The sequence below is a fragment of the Telopea speciosissima genome, chromosome 2 (genome assembly GCF_018873765.1).
Source record: "Telopea speciosissima isolate NSW1024214 ecotype Mountain lineage chromosome 2, Tspe_v1, whole genome shotgun sequence".
Classification (NCBI taxonomy): domain Eukaryota; kingdom Viridiplantae; phylum Streptophyta; class Magnoliopsida; order Proteales; family Proteaceae; genus Telopea; species Telopea speciosissima.
Genome location: NC_057917.1, coordinates 51,831,290 through 51,852,133, shown reverse-complemented (window position 1 = coordinate 51,852,133; position 20,844 = coordinate 51,831,290). Strand labels below are relative to the sequence as shown.

At 38.8% G+C, this 20,844-nt stretch overlaps 3 protein-coding genes across 3 annotated transcripts; 1 reads left to right on the top strand and 2 right to left on the bottom strand.

Annotated features, from left to right (window-relative positions):
* Window positions 1-7,330: 7,330 nt before the first annotated feature.
* On the bottom strand, window positions 7,331-7,708 carry LOC122650839 (uncharacterized mitochondrial protein AtMg00820-like). The gene has a single exon (XM_043844213.1). It carries the CDS (start codon window positions 7,706-7,708, stop codon window positions 7,331-7,333), a length of 378 nt encoding a protein of 125 aa, XP_043700148.1.
* Window positions 7,709-11,039: 3,331 nt separating this feature from the next.
* Window positions 11,040-11,468, bottom strand: LOC122650838 (probable polygalacturonase). The gene has a single exon (XM_043844212.1). The coding sequence runs from the start codon at window positions 11,466-11,468 to the stop codon at window positions 11,040-11,042; it is 429 nt and encodes a 142-aa protein (XP_043700147.1).
* A 4,342-nt stretch (window positions 11,469-15,810) lies between these two features.
* Window positions 15,811-20,407, top strand: LOC122650837 (L-galactono-1,4-lactone dehydrogenase, mitochondrial-like). The gene is made up of 6 exons (XM_043844211.1): window positions 15,811-15,843; window positions 17,599-17,849; window positions 18,010-18,195; window positions 18,787-19,207; window positions 19,537-19,677; window positions 20,279-20,407. Exons 1-6 carry the CDS (start codon window positions 15,811-15,813, stop codon window positions 20,405-20,407), a joined length of 1,161 nt encoding a protein of 386 aa, XP_043700146.1.
* The last annotated feature ends 437 nt before the right edge of the window (window positions 20,408-20,844 follow it).

The following is a 20,844-nucleotide window of genomic DNA, read 5'->3' as shown; positions in this document are numbered from 1 at the left end:
TTATTTCATTTAGCCAATTAGAAAATTTAATTTAAAAAAAAAGAGACTACAGTAAGTAGTCAGATTCAGATTAATTTAGGAATTAATCGTTCATGTTTGAAAATTTTGGTTCATCTTGGAATTGCATGTCTTCTTATATTCTACCAGTCATCATGTTCTATTTCTGTATTTACCCAAAAAAAAAAAACATGTTCAAAATAAGTATTTGATATCAGATGTGACACTTCATGCCTTTTAGAGAAAGAATTATACAAGGAATGGGAAACCCTATAGGAATAACAGGTTTCCATATCGAGGAAACCTCTGTATCGGTCAATAATTTCTGATTTCTCAGCATACAATCTTCTGTAATTCCATTTAACCATGGCATATGCCATTTGGTTTAAGCTCTCTCTTCAGTTTTTTTTTAAAGAATATACAATTAGGGGGGGGGGGGTCAACCTTAGGTAGTTAGGGTCTGTATGGTAACCTTTCAAAAAATTGTTTCTGGTGTTTTTTCTGTTTTTGGGGACAGAAATGGAATAGATGTTGCAAGTGTTGTTTGGTCCTTTCTTGTGTTAATTTTTTTAAACGAACCGGGTAATAGAAATGGTTCTAGAACAATTTTGAGAAACACAAAAAAGAAGCTCCGAAAAAATAGAAACACAAACTGAAAGCAAAAATGTGCACAATACAGACTCGGTTTTGAGAAACACCAAAAAAGAAGCTCCGAAAAAATAGAAACACAAACTGAAAACAAAAATGTGCACGATACAGACTTGATATTCACGAATCACCACCATTGCCACCACCACCACCACCACCACCGCCACAACCACCACCTCCACCACCGCCACCACCTCCACCTCCACCTCCGCTGCCACCACCACCACCGCCACACCTCTACGATCACCACCAACTCCACCACCGACGCCGCCACCACCATCACCACAAAGTAGAAGAAACTCTTCTCTTAATATGCAATCCATACATTTTTTTTTCCTAGCGGCAGAAACATTTTTTTCCTAGTTTTATTGTACAACATTTGTTGATACATACTTACTCCAAAATCACACAAACACAAAAAACTATTTCTGACTCAAAAATAGTATTTTGGAACAGTGATATAGAGATAGAGAGATACGTGGATTCTAAGTAGAGATACCTTTGTTACATTGTAAACAGTGATAGAGAGATAGAGAGAGAGATAGAGAAATAGAGAGATAGATAGAGATATATATAGATAGATAGATATAGTTTTAGATATACTTTTTCTCCTATTTTTTTCAATTTTGAAATCATGAATTTTAATTTTCTGTATGCAGTACAATGAATAATGTATAATCAAAATTAAACTGTTGACCTAAAAAAAATACAATTAAACAAGTTATATAGGGATCATATCAACTCTGTTTTCTACTCACCTGCAAATGAGAAATGGATAACAAACCAAGCTAAGCAGGTGTATCAAAGCACCCACAAGATTCCTTGGAAAGGCAAGGAACCAATATTTCAGATTCATGTATAGATGGGCCGATTTGGCTGGCCATGGTGACAACATGGGCGTGCACCGTTCATACTTCTCCACTGTACCCATCAAGACTTTTCCTTCTCGCAGTGCAAATCACCTTGAGGATCTGATCAGGGTTAATTCCAAATCCAAATTAAACATTGTTCTACAGGAAGAATAAACTAAGAAGTGGTACCTAGAACCCTTCATATTTACTGTATTTGGTACTATTATTTAAGTTTTCATGAGAGTCTGAACTAACCAATGAGTAGAAGAAAGAACACAGACAATTGTGAGATCAAAATGAACATGAAGAACAGAAAATCAAAATGACTGAAAAATAATCTGATTAATCGACCCAGGTCAATCGTGGTTAGGGGCATGCTTGGAAGAGGTTAATAGCAAAATCAATGGAGATGGGGGCATGCTTTGAGGGAACTGATCAGGGAATCTTTAAGGGGTGGGGTCATGCTTCACAAAGAGATAGAGGAAAATGTAAGGACTCACTTGTTGAGGGGTAAGGTCATGCTTCACCAAGAAATAGAGGAATAGGTAAGGACTCACATGTTTAGGGATTCCGGTTGCAGCAGAGTTGAAAATTTGGTTGGAGATGTCTCCGGCGGGATGTCCTCGGCAGGAGATACTGTGATTTCCCTTGCACGAAAGCTCCAAGTTATCAGACAGATAACCGAAACCAGAAAACCTTTTTGCTGGTTTACTCTGCAGAGAGCTCTGACGTCTCAGACAGAATCTTGAATGGTTTCCAAAGAAATAGGGAATGAATGGATATGTCTTCTGGATTTTGGAAGGTGAGTTCTGTAGAGAGAGGGGCTGGAGAAAAACAGTAAACACTGGTTAAAGAAGAAAACCAAACAGTTTAGGGAGGAATGAAATGAGTACTTGGTTTTCTTCACGGGAAACGAATCGGTAAATTTTCTCTTCGGAGAAAACGAACAATTTTTAAATTTAAATAATAATACATATTATTAGTTAAAAACAATTATTAATACTAAGGGTACCCAGGATTAAGAAATTATAAAAAGGAATGACCTATAGATTAAGAATAGAAAATTAGAATTTTAAATAAGAATGAAGGATAAAAGAGGCAATTGAAAGATTTGCTTTAAATAATAATAAATATTATTAATATTAATTAAAAATAGTAATTAATACTAAGGGTACCTATGATTATGAAATTATAAGAAAGAATGACATAAAGATTAAGATTTGAAGAATGGAATTTTAGATAAGAATGAAGGGTAGAATAGGTAATTGAAAGATTTTCCACTAATTAAAAACAGTAATTAATACTAAGGGTACCTAAGATTATGAAATTATAAATATGAATGACCTATAGATTAAGAATAGAAAATTGAAATTTTAGATAAGAATGAAGGATAAAAGAGGTAATTGAAAGATTTGCTTTAAATAATAATAAATATTATTAATATTAATATTAATTAAAAACAATAATTAATACTAAGGGTACCTAAAGTTATGAAATTATAAGAAAGAATGACATAAAGATTAAGATTTGAAGAATGGAATTTTAGATAAGAATGTAGGGTAGAATAGGTAACTGAAAATTTGCCACTAATTAAAAACAATAATTAATACAAAGGGTACCTAAGATTATGAAATTATAAGAAAGAATGACATAAAAATTAAGAATTGAAGAATGGAATTTTAGATAAGAATGAAGCTAGGATAGAATAGGTAATTGAAATATTTGCCACAACGTGCTTTTATATAATAGTATAACATATATATATACATGCACGTGTGGTCTTATATTAGGAAGAGAGAGAGAGAGAGAGAGAGAGAGAGAGAGAGAGAGCTAACTGATGACTATTGATAGTTTAAATAAGGACTGCTACAAGCAAGAGCTACTCTATGTGTAAAACATGATGATAGGAACCAAAAAAGAAAAAAAGAACAGTTTCCAATAAAAGATCATCTTGACATAGATTCAATATTTGCGTAAATACTTAGTCTGTATAGCAAGATTTAAGGGCACATGTTTTATTTTAATTTTGTAGGAAAAACAATTGTATCACAAGCTATACTAATGCTTCAATATATGCTTTCTCCTCAAACCAATGCCCTATATTACTTACCCATCCATGGTAACAAATAGTGATAAAATGGTCTTAGGCTCTTCTCTTAGAAAAAAAAATGGCTTATCGATATTGGTTACTTTCATACTTATACATATTTGGCCAGAAGCTGTCTTTTCAGAATCCCGTTCTTGCAATCTTTCCAACTCCTACTGTGCGGCAGCAATTTCTTGTCTTAGATCTGTATGGGTAACAACAAGCCTTCGGTTCTCTATTGCAAGAGTTTGCATCTCAACTTCTTGTTTTGCAAGCTTCTGTTCCATGATATGTGGAGGAGGCTAAGAGCGGTCTTAGATGATGAGATGGAGTACGACCTTTACTTCCCATTTCAAATTACACTGTCTAGACTGGATATTAAGAGAAAAAAAAAAATATAAGAAACTAAAGCAGCATTGCCACAACCATTTGGCTTGCAAAGCATCAGATGAAGAATTGATCATGCAATGTCCTAACAATCAAAAGCCAATAAAATTATGGGAAAAAATATATGGCACAATTCAAAAGTAGTATTGAGCCTAGATAGTTCTCAGGTGATATGTGTTTGATTCTGTTCAAAGCTGCAAATCTACAGTAAGGATAAGTAAACCTCATATGTAAACCTCTAGTTACTTACCTTCTTACTATTTCACAATGGACCCAATCATGTCTGTATGAGTTAGGCGACAAAAAAAATTGGAGGGGTGGAGTGGGTTTACTAAACTTAATGAATCACCAATTCACAATCATCATACACCAACCAGAAGTTAAATTTATGAGGAATCATACTTACAATTTCCTAAGGACTTGCAATTATTATGATTTAAGAAAGATTGCTTCTGAAAGCAACCTGTTAGCATGCATAGAAATGAAAGGAGCTAATTTGGAGGCAATTCACCTCAAAATTCCAATGTAGTAGCTTGAAAGTTGCGAGAATTGTTGTTAGCGATGTAGGAGCTTGAGCAATGCTTGGTCCTTATCAAAACCTAACAATTGCAGTTCACATGATCAGTAGGAACTTAATGGACCTCATGTGTGTGGAAGACAGAGTTGTGAAGAACAGCCGGGTCTTGTCAATCTACCCAATTTGCTCATGTCTTCAAAGCATCCTATTAGCAATGGGTGTTCCAATTCCACAAATCCTAACAAGAGGTAGCTAGCATATGTATGTTCGCAAACATGAAGACACCTTCTGTAGAACCATGGCAGAAACATTGGGTATGATTTAGATACATACAACAACATAAATGCCGTACACATTGACATAATCAGAGCAGGCAACACAACTCATTTCAACATTGGAGGTAGTTAATTGTAAACAAAAAATTAATAACTTAAGAACAATGTTGAGATTAAATAGGCCTAAAAGCATGTAACTCAATATCAGACTTGATTTATGCAGAATTTACTAATTTGGCCCACGACAGTCATCTGATCCAAGCAAACAAGATGGTACTCAGCAAACTGATTTAAAGGACAACAGATTTTGCTCTCTCAAAGATTATTAGAGAAACAAAAAAAAAAAAAAATTATCCAGCACATGACACAATACTCTTCCCTGCCAGCCAAGAAGAGAAGAGGATTTGCCCAACAAATTAACTTTCCGACCAACTTGCAGAAATCCCTTCTCCATAAGATGATATATAGGAGTTATGTAAATCAAGGTAACGGATTCTCATTGAACTGTTCAATTGCCACTTGCACAAATAGATCCTATAAATTGCTTAATAAACCAAAACTAAAAGAAAACACAAAAACGAGGGATTAAGGAAGGGAAGTAGCAGCAGGAGCCTGAAGTTGTTGACAAGTTGCATACATCCTAAGGCTAGTAGCCATTAAGAAGACACATAGAAAAAGCCAGACCTGCAAAATAAGAATTTAGAAAAACATCTTCACTTATTTGTACAATAACTATGATCCAACTATAATTAATAATAAAAAACAAGAACATGCACAAAGAATAGTAGGTAATACCTGAAAGTTTGGTTACATTTGGTGTGAATTTAAGTACAAATGATGATACATAACGTGAATTTTTTACACGGACAAACAATGATACATAACATGAATATTTCACACGGATTTTCACAGATATCATTTGTGAATATTTTATAACGTGAATAGTTCAGAGAAAACAGTTCTAACTAACCTAAATGAATATATTGTTAGGATAGAATATTGTGTATTGCATTACCACCTCTCTATGGAGGATCAAACGTATTTGTACATCCATGATTCTATGTATGGTATGGAGATATCCTAGTCTATTATCACATGTGATAATAGGGGATACAAGGAGGATTACAAGAGATATGCATGGAGATATGATATGCAAAGATTACAAGATATATGATATGAAGATATGCAAAGATTACAAAGGATAAGATATGCAAACTATGCAATGCACATGTGATAATACAAAGATGGTAAGGAGTGCACACGTGATAATATCTATATGGAAATGAGAGAAAACCGAATATTGAGAGTAAACTCAATATTCGGTCAATACACCCCCTCAAGGTGGAGGTGACTAAACCTTCAGCTTGTCCCGCATCAATTGAAATCGAGCCTTTGATAGGGCTTTAGTCAAAACATCAGCTAGTTGATCAAAGGTAGAGATGAATTGAACCGAAAGTTGTCTATTTGCTACTTGTTCTCGTACAAAGTGAAAGTCAATCTCGATGTGTTTGGTACGAGTATGGAACACTGGGTTAGCCGACAAGTACGTGGCCCCGATGTTGTCACACCACAATATTGGGGGCCTGCGAATTGGAAACTGAAGCTCCTTAAGTAGAGCCTCCAACCAAATGAGCTCGGCAGAGGCATCAACTAGTGCTTTGTATTCAGACTCCATTGATGATCTGGCAACCGTCTTCTATTTCCGTGAGGCCCAGGAGATCAGACATGGGCCTAGAAAAATTGCATATCCACCAGTGGACCTGCGATCAGAGCTGTTCCTAGCCCAATCTGCATCAGTGAATGCCTGTAATGTCAAGTTGCTAGACCGTTCTAGAAGTAGCCCATGAGTGGTAGTGGCCTTGAGATACCGTAGGATTCTCTTGACTTGGGTCCAGTGGTCCTCAGTGGGATTGTGCATGTGTTGACATACTCGGTTTACTGTAAACGCAACATCTGGTCTAGTCAATGTGACATACTGGAGAGCCCCAACAATTGACCTGTATTTAGTGGCATCTGTCATGAGTACACCCCTGGTTCAGTAAAGGAGGTAGCCATTGGTGTTTGAATGGGTTTACAGTCCTTCATACCGGCCCTAGTCCTTCATGCCGGCCCTAGTCAATAGGTCTGTAATGTACCTGGACTGGGAAAGTACTAGACCCTTGGGATGCTTCGTTACTTCGATTCCCAAGAAGAAGTGAAGAGGGCCTAAATCCTTGATGGAAAACTCTGTTGCCAGATGTCCAAGAATGCTGCTGACTTGCGATGGGGTATTACCTGTGACTATTATGTCATCAACATAGATCAAGAAGTATATCAGGATACCCCCTTGATGAAATATGAACAAAGAAGGGTCAGCCTTGGATGCAGTGAACCCCATATCAATCAAAAAATTGGACAACCTGTGAAACCAAGCTCGTGGAGCTTGTTTGAGGCCATATAGGGAGCATTGGAGTTTACAAACATGATGCGGAAGAGATGAATCCACGAACCCTGGTGGTTGAGTTATATACACATTTTCAGCGAGCAAACCATGTAAAAAAGCATTGTTCATGTCCAGTTGCCTGATGGGTCAGTCATGGGCCACTGCAACGGCCAGAATAGTCCGAATTGTGGTTGGTTTCACAACTGGGCTAAATGTCTCCAAATAATTCAGGCCTTCCTGTTGGTGAAAGCCTTTTGCGACAAGGCGCGCCTTGTAGCGCTCCAAAGACCCATCAGCCTTGCGTTTAATTCGATAAACCCATTTACACCCAATCAAATTCATAGCAGGATCTCTTGGAACTAGGGACCAAGTCCCATTACGCAGTAGAGCATTAAACTCTTCTGCCATAGCAGCACGCCACTCAGGTAATTTATTGGCCTGACTAAAACATGTTGGTTCTTCCTGGGTAATAGAGGCAGTGGTTAGAGCCTGTGGTATAGATCGTGTAGAAGTGCGTAAGGTCATGTGATGCAACCTGGTTGGTGGTGGAGGGGGGTGGGGTGGTGATGGTTCGGTTGAGGTGGGGATGGTGTAGGGGAGGTTGGAGAAGTTTCGGCATATAATTCGTGGAGGGGGCGTGTACGTCTGGGTGGGCTAGGTGGAGTTGGTTGGTTGGTTGGGGAAGGTGTTGGTAGTGGTGAGGGTGTATGGGTGTTGGGTGTTGGGTGTTGGGTGTGGGTGGGTGGTTGTTGGGGAGGGGAATAATGGGAGACCGTTGGGGAGGGGATGGTGGTGCCATTATTGCAAGTGGTGAAGGCATGGGATGTGTATGTAGAGGAGCCGAAGCCCATGGAGAAGGGCAGGGAATTACGGGTTGAGTAGGAGATTCCATAGTGGTTGAAGATTGAAAAGGAAAGACTGACTCATCAAACCGGACATGGCGGACAATATACAACCTATTAGTGGCCACATGTAAACATCGATAGGTGGCATGTGATGGACTGTACCCAAGGAAAACACAAGGTTTGGAGCGGAAGTCCATTTGACATGAGTTGTAAGGTCTAAGATATGGGTAACAGAGACACCCAAAGGTGCGTAAAAAAGAATAATTAGGGACCTGGTGATGGATGAGTTGATAAGGGGAGATATTATTTGATTCACGAGAAGGCATGCTATTTATCAAGTAGACTATAGTGTCAAAAGCAAAAGGCCAATACCGTTGGGGAACAGAGGAGTGGGCAAGGAGAGTGAGCCCAGTTTCACCGATATGGCGGTGCCTTCGTTCCACAAACCCCTGTTGTTCATGGGTATGCGGAGCGGAGACACGATGTTGAATGTCAATGCGCTGAAAATAGGATGATAATTTTTTAAATTCACCCCCCCAATCGGTTTGTATGGCCTTAATTTTTCTGTCAAAGGTCCGTTCAACAAGTAATTGAAAATTTTCAAAGACAAAAAAAGCATCAGATTTATTGGCAAGCGGGTAGAACCATATATAATTGGTGCAGTCATCAACAAAAATAACAAAATAACGGTAACCATCAGGGGATGGGACATGGGATGGACCCCACACATCACTGTGAATAAAATCAAGCGGAAATAAATTATGAGTGTATGTTTCCTTTAAATTAAAGCGATGAGATTTCCCTAATTGACACGAAGAACAAACACCAGAGTGTCGTGTGAACTGCCACGACAAATTATTGACTTTAATAATGGAACGAAGGACGGTTTCATGTGGGTGTCCCATCCGTTGATGCCACCTATCATAGTTTAAACATTCAGCCACATGAACATTAGGAGCAGAATTTTTGGTGGAAGAGAGCTGATAAAGGCCGCCACTACTCGGTCCGGACAGGAGTGTGTTCCTGGTTGTGCGACCCTTGACAAGAAAAAAAGAAGGGTGAAATTCAAAATATACATCATTGTCTTTAGCAAACTTTTGAACTGAGAGCAAAGACTTGGAAATTTGAGGAACATGCAAAATGGAATTTAAATTAAAAGAACAAGATGCATAGAAAGAAGGTAGTGTGGAAGAACCAATATTGTGTATGGGCAGTCCCTTACCATTCCGAACATGCAATTGATCGGAACCACCATACGCATCATGGGAGTTCAAGGATTGGATATCTGGAGTCACATGATGAGTAGCTTCAGTATTCGGGTACCAGGTGAGGGAGGAGGAAGGTTGATAGGTGGGCGGGTATGATGGTGTTGGTAGTAAAGGGGGATGGGTATAGTGGGCTACTGGTGATGGGTGAGTATGATTCGGATTATAGGGTGATGGGAAGCCTTGGGTTTGGGCATTTTTGTAGTAGCAATATTGGGCAACATGATTTGTTCGGTTGCAAGTGGTGCAAAACAGGTTACCATGACCACCAGAGTAACCACGGCCAAACCTACCACCACGTCCAAAGCGACCACCTCGACCCCTACCCCTTGGAGAGGATCAGCCAGGAGAGGGACCCGAATCTGAGGAAGGGTTCCTTTGGGCAGTGTTAGCCGATGGTGGGGTAGAGGAGGTAGTGTCAGTGATCTGCATTTTTTTAAAAGATTGTATACTTTCATGACTGAGTAATAGGCTACTCAGTTCTGAAAACGATGGGGGCTCCTGCCGAGCCAAGATGGGTGCCACCATGCCCTGCATATCTGAAACAAGAGCACGAAGAACATAATTGTTGAAATCTACAAGTTTCAAAGGGTTTCCAGTTGCTGCAAATTCATGTGCAATGATCTTAGCACGCTGTTGATAAGCCGCAATTGACTCATTAGGTTTCTGTTGAAGATTGTGTAAGGATGTGCTGAGATTCATCAATCTAGTGGATGAAGTGGAGCCATAAGTGGATTGGATCGTTGTCCAGATCTCATGGCTAGTGTCCTTATCAAGAACCAGTGCATAGACCTCTTCAGAGAGAGATGAGAGGAGCATACTGGTAATCGTTGCATCTTGCTGCTGCCAATCGGCCATGGCAGCAGCCTCAGTTGGGCATGGGTTACTTCCATCAACATAAGAAAATAAGCGCTGGCCTTTGAGAAATGCCACTAGTTGCTTGCGCCATGCTAAGTAATTATTTGGCGTCAGCTTGAGAGAGACATAATGGTGGACATTAGGGAGAAGCTTAGAAGCATTTGTGGTGGTGGCAGTCATAGAGGACGCGTCATCTGTATGTGGTAAAGTCATGGTAGGAGAAGAGAAGATGAAGAAAAAAAAAAAGGTGGATCGGCTAGCAAGAGGGTGTTGGCCTTCTAGCTCTGGATACCATGTTAGGATAGAATATTGTGTATTGCATTGCCACCTCTCTATGGAGGATCAAACGTATTTGTACACCCATGATTCTATGTATGGTATGGAGATATCCTAGTCTATTATCACATGCGATAATAGGGGATACAAGGAGGATTACAAGAGATATGCATGGAGATATGATATGCAAAGATTACAAGATATATGATATGAAGATATGCAAAGATTACAAAGGATAAGATATGCAAACTATGCAATGCACATGTGATAATACAAAGATGGTAAGGAGTGCACATGTGATAATATCTATATGGAAATGAGAGAAAACCGAATATTGAGAGTAAACTCAATATTCGGTCAATATATATTGATGTCAACAGTCTCATGGCAACCTATCAATCTTAATATTCTTGCCAAGATTCCCCCTGAATCAATGAGTTATGGTGTATTCTAGTGTTATTGGGACCGATTCCAGCTGATTATGATCCGACCTGAATCGGTATCGGTAGGGCCAATTCCATCACTGATTCCTGGTTTTAAAACCCTTCTAGGGAGGCTTGAATTCCTGCTAGTTCTCCAGCACCCGTGATGCTTTTGCCAACGACGTTTTTTCTAGGTGATGTGATTAATAACTGGCAGAGCATTTGGATCAAACTTGTCATCTGGGTGGGATCCAAATTGACTCGTGGCTTTGAGTGCCATGTTCACAATTACCATTTCTAAATATGATATAATGTCTTTCATGTATCCGCGTCTGCAATTGGTAGTCTTGAATGAAATACCAGTGAAGGAATTTTGTATGTGCAGGCCCCCCAAAACAATGCCAGAGATGCCACCAGACATCTCACTACCAAAAGAAAGGGCAGAACCTGTAGAAACTTGAAGGTAAGCCCCTTTGATGTGAACATTTCTGGTCGATTTTCCATAGGCAATGCCATACTCATCCCAACCACTCTTCAGCGCAATAGCATCAGGACCCACCCTACTATTGGAGTCCTCAATGCACATCTTGTCAGCTGAATCAGAAAACATGAGATTCATGAACCATAAATGAGGATAATACTCTACAAAACTTTCATGTTATCTACTCAAAACAGCAGGAAACAACAAATAACTTGAAAGACCCAGATGGAAGGATGACCTAGGAATTAGATCCTATTTTACACCGTTTTTAAATAAAGTATAAGTATTTAGGTTCTAGGGCCATAGAGAGCTGACATTAAAAGGATACAAATGGATTATGTCTTCAGAGTTTAAATAAAAGTTTCATGGATTAGAGGCAGAGATCAAAGTTTCTGAATGCTCGAGTCAGAGTTTATATGATAACCATGGTATGGCTAAATTAGAAGGCTTGGTTTTGAGAAATTTGCTCAGAGAAATACTAAAAAACAGATTCAATGTTGCAGAGATGTGCATACATGGAGATACTTAATACTCTTGTCCCATTTCAAGGGCTATTCTATCTATACTTTATTCAAAAAATTCATCAACATTTAGAGATATAAATCACATCAAAAAATTTCATGGTCAATGCAAAGACATTTTGACGGCCTCCTATCTTTACGTGAGGAAAGTGGAGATAACTCCAGCAAGTTCCATGAAACCACCATAACTTGATGTGGGGGAGGGGGGGGGGGGGGAGAGAGAGGAATGGTGAAAGGGCGATTGTGAAGAGAGGGAGGGAGTTTTGGGGAAGAGAAAGGAACTTGGACAATCTTTCTATAAAAAATATAAAAAGCATTGAATCAATATCTTAATGTGTAATCTTGTTTTTCTTTTCCTTTTACCACTTAGGTGGGTAGGTGTAGGGCCATATGGGGTGGTAGCATTGAGGCATCATAAGCCATAACATTTCCCTGTAGTGACTAAATCACAAATTCTAGCACAAAATTAGTTTCTCATTGTCATCTGTGCAAAAGATGATGAAAACAAAAAAGAGTAGAAACATGCCAACATCTCCTTTTTATCACAACACTCTGCCCATAAAATTTGAAATGTAATATAAACAAACCTATGCAAATGATATCCTACAACAGTATGGACAATTGACCCATTAGTAAATAATACAAGATACCATTTATCAGCTTCTTGTACTCCAGACACTTTGGAACTGGGACAACTCAAGAAGCACTCCTCCCCATCTCATGATGTTCTGCACGAATCAAGCAAGAAATTGATAAGATCCATAGCAATGAAGCAAAAAATTTGGGACAAATCAAAACTGGCCTCACTTGTATCAATTAACTTACTTATGAATGAGGACAAACACCCACAACAGATTCCTGTCCCTTGAAATTCCAATGGTGCACAAATTCGAGAGAAGAAATTGCTGACCATCTCAACAACATCCTTTCTTTTGACATGAACAAATCCTTGAGATAATTGACGGTATAATTTCAATACTGGAGCTTGAAATAATGCACACCAATAAAAGGGAGACATCTAAATATAGGATGAGAAATTTATAGGTATTGGTTCATAGAAGATTTCTCATACATATATACCCATCTCTACCAGTGTATGTAGGACAACACCATAGACACATTGCTATAGCTGATAGGTAATAATCATACAACTTAAAAAGAGGGGAAAGAACTGCAAAACGTGTGTTTTGAATAGAAAGTAAGAACTCTACTTATACTATGACAACAAGATTTGGATCCTTAACAAGTTCCAGTGGTGCGGACCGCAAAAACCCAAAATTTCCAAGAAGGCAAGGGAGTAAAAAAGAATGAGTGACGATACCTGGTTCTTAATAGGATTAACGGTGCTGCCAATCAAAATAGGTGAGAAGATCATTTATGGAGAGGGTGGGAGCCTTATCAACATCAGAAGATAGCATGAGAGACTTCAATCCAAGATAATTCGCTTCGCCACAGATCTGCCGGGAGAGAGAAAGAGAGAGAGAGAGAGAGAATCACTTGCCCAAAAAAAAATGAATTTAAATAATCTCAAAATCTAAGTATTAACCCATGAACAAAAAACTCCTCTTCACAGCTTAATTTTTCTCCATAATAATAGGGGTTAAATGTCCGACAAATAAACATTCAAGAAATTGGTGGTTGTCTGTTGAGCTTGGCAAGCTACAACCATGAGACCAAACCGAACACCAGGAATCAAGTCTACACTTGAGCGGACATATTTACCTCTAGGAAAAAAAAATTTAGGCAAAAAAGTATAGAAGGGAGCAAATACGGCTAGTCATAAGGCATACCACGTTGTATAATCTCTGCCTGCTTATTAAATGAAATATTAGAACACATTATGCAACGATAAACAAATAGAGACAACCTATGTTAGTCAAAATCTCAATTACTTACCACAGAAGAACAAATAGCAATGCTCACAGTGATCCTGGTAGACATTCATCTTTAGGGTTTGAATGGGAATTGTCGATTCCCCTTGTCGGAGCCCAAACCAGAGCCTCCAAGCTCCCCAAGATCCCCTGGAAAGGCTAGCCTTGACCCAGATCCCTTGGAACAAGCCTGGCCTAGCACGGAACTTAGCCTAAACAGCCCAAATCATCCCTGTTGACACCGAAATCTAGGTCGACACTCAAAGACCCTGAGGCGTGTGCAAACAACACCAACAATAAGCCAGCAATCACAGTGTCCTCGAGCCACGACAAAGGCAGGGTCGACAGGCGGTGGGGCCATCGCATGCCAGGGGCGTGGGTGACTGGGGTTGCGGGCATCTGGGGCTTGCGTCGTGTGCATGCAGCAGGCCGCGGCCTTTGGTGTGCGGCGCATGCCCACCCACGGTAGAAGCCGCTTGGTGCGCATGCCCACATAAGAATTGTAGTACGTAGACTCCTCTTCGAAACACAACTGGAATTGTGTAATTTTGAGTTTGGACGGGGAAATTACAACGATTCTTGTTTGCACCTGAAAATTAAGGGCATTTTGGGCAATCCGAATTGTTTTTTGCTTCCTTGAGAAAAATAGTAGGGTTCTTGCTAATGTGGAAGGGCTTAAGAAGGTAAGGGAAATAAAAAAAAATCCCGCAACTAGACTTTTCAAAAAGGAAACAAATCAGAGTTGGAAACACAGAGTCAACATTGAAAGACCCCGAGTCGACACTGAACCATAACCACTTCGACATCGACACATTGTCGAGAGTTCGAGCTTGATGTTGACTCTCAATGGTTCACTATCGGGCAGTATGCTAATGATACATAAGCACAAGCCTCTGCTTTCATAGTAGCGCACCACAACAACGCCTTCTGCTAGCCCGTGGTCCTTGCCAGTAACCAAACCTACAGAGGAAACACTCTTTGTCCGCTTAGGCTCCGAGTGCCTGCCCATGGTATCCACCCATGGAGTACTTGTGATGATGTGTATGCATGATCAGGCCAACCCCGCACACAGTGCCTAAGCTTATCATGAATCAGAGCTACTTCCAACTCAGCTCTAATATGGTCATTCCTTACTTTATCCTTCCTACTTTTCCCACACATCCATCTCAACTTCATCATCTTCGCTACACATAGTTTATTTATATGACACTTCGTAATTGTCCAATATTCCACACCATACATCATACCTGGTCGTATGATAAACGTATAAATTTTCTTTTAAGTTTTAAAGGAATACGCCGATCACACAACACCCTAGATGCACCTCTCCACTTTATCCATCCTATTTTAAGCCTTTGGGCAACATCATCCTTTATGTCACAATCTTTGTTTATGATTGAGCCTCGATATCTAAAATAACACTTTGTGGAATCTCCCTCTCATCAATATTCACCACCTCATTATCTATCCTAGTGTAGCTAAAGTTACACACTATAGATTCTTCTTAGTTCTACTTATCTTAAGACCTTTTGATTCCAAGGTTGATCTCCATAGCTCCAACTTGGCATTAATCCCGGCTTTTGTCTCGCCCACCAAACTAATATCATCCGCAAAGAGCATAGACCAAGGAACCTCATCTTGTATGCATCTGGTTAAGTCATCCATGATATTCACAAGCAAATAAGGGCTTAAGGATGATCCTTGATGTAAGCCAATTGTAATTGGGAATTCACTACCTTGACTCCCCACAATTCTGAAGCTAATCATCACACCATCATACATATCTTCAATTATGTCCACATATTTACCTGACACCCTGCTCTTCTCTAGTATATTCCAGATTAACTCTCTAGGGACTCTAGCGTAGGCTTTTTCTAGATCAATAAAAGACCACATGGAGATCCCTCTTGCCCTCTCTATATATTTCCTTTTGTCAACTAAGTAAGAAAATAGCTTCGATCGTGGATCTTCCTGACTTAAAACCAAATTGGTTCTCTGAAATAGTAGTTTCCTTTCTTAAGTGGGTTTCAATAACGCTCTCCCATAACTTCATTGTGGATTACTTGCAACTTAAGAATTTGGCGTAAAATGGAGGAATTGAATTTAGATTTGCAGCTCAATGTTGGTAATTTTTTCCCCTAAGGTTCCTTTTGAGCCCCTTTATCCTCCTTTCAAAGGAAGTGTTATAGAGGTTTCTCTAGGCAGATTGGTACCCAGATAGTTCGTTTACATTGTGCAAATGATACCTTGATCCCATGTAGAAGTACTTAATGAATCTCTGTTGTCTTAGGAGCACTCTCCTTTGTTTGGAGGCATTAATGGGCCTGATAATTGTTTCTTAACTTTTTTGTTGTTTAACGTATAGAATGAATTAGATCAGGAATCGGGTGCTTAGAGTTCGCAGGGTTGATGCATAGGCAAAGGATCAAAAGTCCTAAATAGCCTGCTGGTAGCAGGCTGTAATTAAGCCTGCATTGACAAATGATTCTGGTTAAAGATCTACTTCAGGAAATAGAAGACAACAGAGTCAATGAGGACAGAATTGAAAGAACTGAGTATATCTGCTACGAAAGTAAGGGGTTGTCTGGTGACAAGAGGGGGGGGTAGATGAGAGGGAGAGAGGTAAGGCGATGGTTGAATGCAGTGAGAAGGTGTGAGAGTGAGAATGGTAGGGAGTGTCTGGGTATATTTTTTTCATTGTTCCATTTGGTGTCATTATTTGAAACTTTACACATTTTGTATTTTCATGCAATTTTAACTCACATTTGTGTGTAGGAAGTTGAGTATATGTTTTATTGGTGATATTTCTACATATAAATAACTAATTAATAAAGAAATTGTCATTAAGTAAACCTACTTTTCAATGGTATTTTTTGTCTTCAATTTTAGGGAAGTTTCTAGATCTTTAGAGAGCTATATATGGTTTTTTAACCCTTTGTTTATCTTCTTATTAAAGAGCTATTTTATACAAAAAAAAAAAAAAGAGTACAAGTAGAAGTATTGTAGTTTTCTTTTTCAAATATTTTGTTTTTTGTTTTCCAAGATCCCTGGCTTTCATACAAGGTTCATTTAAATTTTGACAAGCTCTCTCCAAAGACCCTTCATTCTTCAATTTTTTTCTCCCATTAATTTGCCTAATTTCTCTATGCACTCAAACCAGTTTCAGGTGATTCTTCTTGATTCTGTTGATTTTGGAAAATGAAATTGAATTGGAGGACCCAAAAACACTACATATAAACACCACCTTTATTGATTGCTCTGAGTAGAGAAAAAAGAAACACATGGATGTTTGCCATTTATCCATTAATGTAGTTACAAGCAATCTCCAGATTCTGGGATCTTTGCTGCTGTAGGCATCTGTGAATATGTACACCATTTTCTTTCCCCACTAATCATTACATCCATGATTTTTAGAGGTAATGCTTCACTTATAAATCTTCATCCATACAGTTTTTATTTACATATTAAATATTTTAATATCAATTATCAACTGTGAATTATGTAGTTTCCTGTTGTAAAAGCTTTGTATTTCTAATAGCTTAGTTCTGTATCAGATCTCTCATTTTTTGGGGCATTTTGCTTCTACTTCTTATTTGACTTCAAACACTGTCATTCTAATACAATATAGTTCTTTATCAGAATTGTTTGGTTATCCATTATGTATTTTTTTTGAAATGAGCGGATAGAACCTTTGGGTTGCATCATTATGGGCACAGAAATCTGTTCATGGGTGGTCTTTGTTATATAATGAACAAATAATTTTTCCATCTTGTTGCAAAATATGTGACAAACAGATGACTGCTAAATACTCTAATACAAATCACCTCCTCCATAGTTTGGATCTCAGTTTTCTATTTTGTACTAATACTTTTTCAGGTGGGTGCACATGGTACTGGTACAAGATTGCCTCCCATTGAGGAGCAAGTGATCAGCATGAAGCTGGTTACTCCCGCCAAGGGAACACTAGAGATTTCAAAAGAAAAAGATCCGGAACTGTTTTATCTAGCTCGTTCTGGTCTTGGGGGACTTGGAGTGATTGCTGAAGTCACAATCCAATGTGTTGAGAGACTCGAGCTTGTGGAGCATACATTTGTCTCTGATATGAATGAGAATAGAAAAAATCACAAGTACTTAGTTTCTCTATCCATATATAACATCTAATTTTTCTGTCATCAGATCACAAGCTATTAATTGGTTGTTTTCCGTGGCATTCTTTTAAATCACATGTCATATTGTAAAAAAGTATTTGGTTCATGAATCACCATATTGTTTGCTATCATTTTGCAGGAAAAGGCTCGCTGAAAATAAGCATGTGAAATACTTGAGGATTCCATACATAGATACAGTTGTGGTTGTGAGTTGCAACCCTGTTTCAAAGTGGAGAGGTCCAACTAAGTACAAACCTAAATATGGAAAGGATGAAGCACTACAGCCTGTTCGTGAACTCTACCAGGAGTCACTCAAGAAATATGCGTAATGCCATTGTTCATTATTTATTAAGTGTAAATGATACTGCAGAGATGTAATATTGTTATGAACTTATTGCAATTGTTGTTTCGAAGATCCTTCCATTGCATGTTTTGGTTGCCCAAAGCTGTCTGACAGTTCTTTTTTTTGGTGCTATGTTTTCAATCTATTTTCCTTTTTCATTCGAAGAGATCACCTCTAAGTGGATCCAGGATCTCATTAAATGTTGGATTGAATAGTTAACAGAATTGCTGAAACAAATTAATGTAACCATTCCTCTTTGTTCCTTCAAGTCTATATTCTTTCTTTCTAGAATAATTGTTATTATATTTTATGTATAGCCAGTTTGTATGTAAATTATAGTCATTAGTTGTAGTTAATGTGATGAGTGATGACAATGGTTCCCTGGTTCTGGTGATTCCATCTAAATCTGGTGGCTTGTTTGCCTAGATTCAGCTTACAGTGTTAGGTTTTTCACATTTCTACCTCTTTGTTTTCCCATTGTTTCCCCCTGAGATTTAGCTTATTCATATACTACTTTTTATGTTGCTACTATGGCTATTTTAATTAACTAATCGTCATTCTATTTGTATGCAGAGCTGTAGGAACAGCTGCTCAATTTTCACCAAGTAATGAACCAGGCATAAATGAGCTTTCATTCACTGAACTGAGGGATAAACTTCTTTCACTTGATCCACTCAATAAAGAGCATGTCATAAAGGTCAATCATGCCGAAGCTGAATTCTGGAAGAAGTCCGAGGGTTACAGAGTGGGTTGGAGTGATGAAATTCTGGGATTTGATTGTGGTGGCCAACAATGGGTCTCAGAGACCTGTTTCCCTGCAGGAACCTTACCTAAGCCAAGCATGGAAGACCTTAAATACATTGAAGATTTGAAGCAGCTCATTGAGAGGGAAGGGATACCAGCACCTGCTCCTATAGAGCAGAGGTGGACTGCACGGAGTAAGAGCCCTGTGAGTCCTACTTCAAGCACAGGGGAAGAAGACATATTCTCTTGGGTAATGCGTCATTCACTTTGATTATAAATTTAATCATGATTGGGCTTCCTCTTGCTGTCTTATTGTATTGTTAAACAACGATTTGCTGTCTATTATCTCAATTTTTAGACTGCTAGAGGAAATATTAAATGTATGCATGGGTTTGAGTCATTTGAATTATCTTGCATCTTCTTGCTAAGTGAATAAAAATCATTACCACCTGAACTCATTTTTTTATTTCTTGCTGGCCCAATGAAAGGAATATTAAGTACACTTAAAACACATCTTTTGCCAGCTTTCCAATAAACAGTTGAATGATGTTCTTGAGCTACACCTGGTTGTCTTATTAGGTGGGAATAATCATGTACCTTCCTACAATGGATGCCCGCCAGAGAAAGGAAATTACGGAGGAGTTCTTCCATTACAGGCGCTTGACTCAGTCACGGTTATGGGATGAATATTCTTCTTATGAACATTGGGCTAAGATTGAGGTATGATTCACACCTTTCATATTTTTCTGCTTTGAATGAGTTGTATCAAATTTATGGGTGCCCATACATTTTTGGAGTGTATGGTCTAAACATTGGCATCTGGACCTGGAGGACCCTTTCCATAGCTTGAACTTCAATGGTTATGATAATTTGGAATTCTAGCTAACTATATACCTCATGATATGTTGTGGACTCAACTGCTTTAGGATTAGAATCTGGCAAGGTTACAAAGTATTTTCCCATGCCAAAGGTAAGAGAGTGGGGAAAGAAGATCGAGAGGACTTTTTATTTCCTGTACTGAACTTGGTGCAATGGTTATGTTGCTCCATTTTGACCAAGTGGTCACGGGTTTGAGTCTGGAAACTGCCTCTCTGTGAAAACAGGGGTAAAGCTGCGTACATTATGGGACTCTCCCCAGACCCCGCTGTGGTGGGAGCCTCGGGCACTTGGTACACCCTAACTGAACTCTGTTTTGGATCTTTTAGGAATAAGTAACCATAAGAAAAAGCAGGCTGGGAACATCAGGGGAATTGTCCTCCGTTGTGTGTACATGTTTACCTACTTTATTTTTCTGCAAACAACCTCTTTTCCACTTGTGCAGGTTCCGAAGGACAAGGAAGAGCTTGCAACCCTCCAAGAGAGATTAAAGAAGCGCTTTCCAGTTGATACGTACAACAAAGTTCGGAGGGAGTTGGACCCCCACAAAATCTTTTCTAATGCCATGTGTTAGAGAAGTCATTCGTTACCACAATCCAGTTGAGACTTCGGAGGAATTTTTCTCCAAAAGAAGTGAAATGTTATTATTTTTTACCCTTTTGATTCAAAATGAGGCATTATTATATTCATTTTGTACTTTATTAGTAATCTCTTCCGCATTCATTAAAACACCCTATCCAGATCCAAAAATAGGGTAATCTCGTTGTTCAATCCTCACCCATAATAAAATTTGTTGGTGCGGTGGGGGCTAATTTCGTTGTTCAATCCTTCTCTCTCTCTCTTTTGTTTTTTTTGGGTGAACACTAATTTATTGAGCAAGGCAAGCTGGAGCCAAGGACTCTTGATTACATAAATTCAGGAGCCAAGGGGTGGAACATGGCCAAACGGTCCGGCTTGCAACAGATCAGGTCATCCCAGCTAGGGAATGGGCTACACAATTACCTTCCCTAG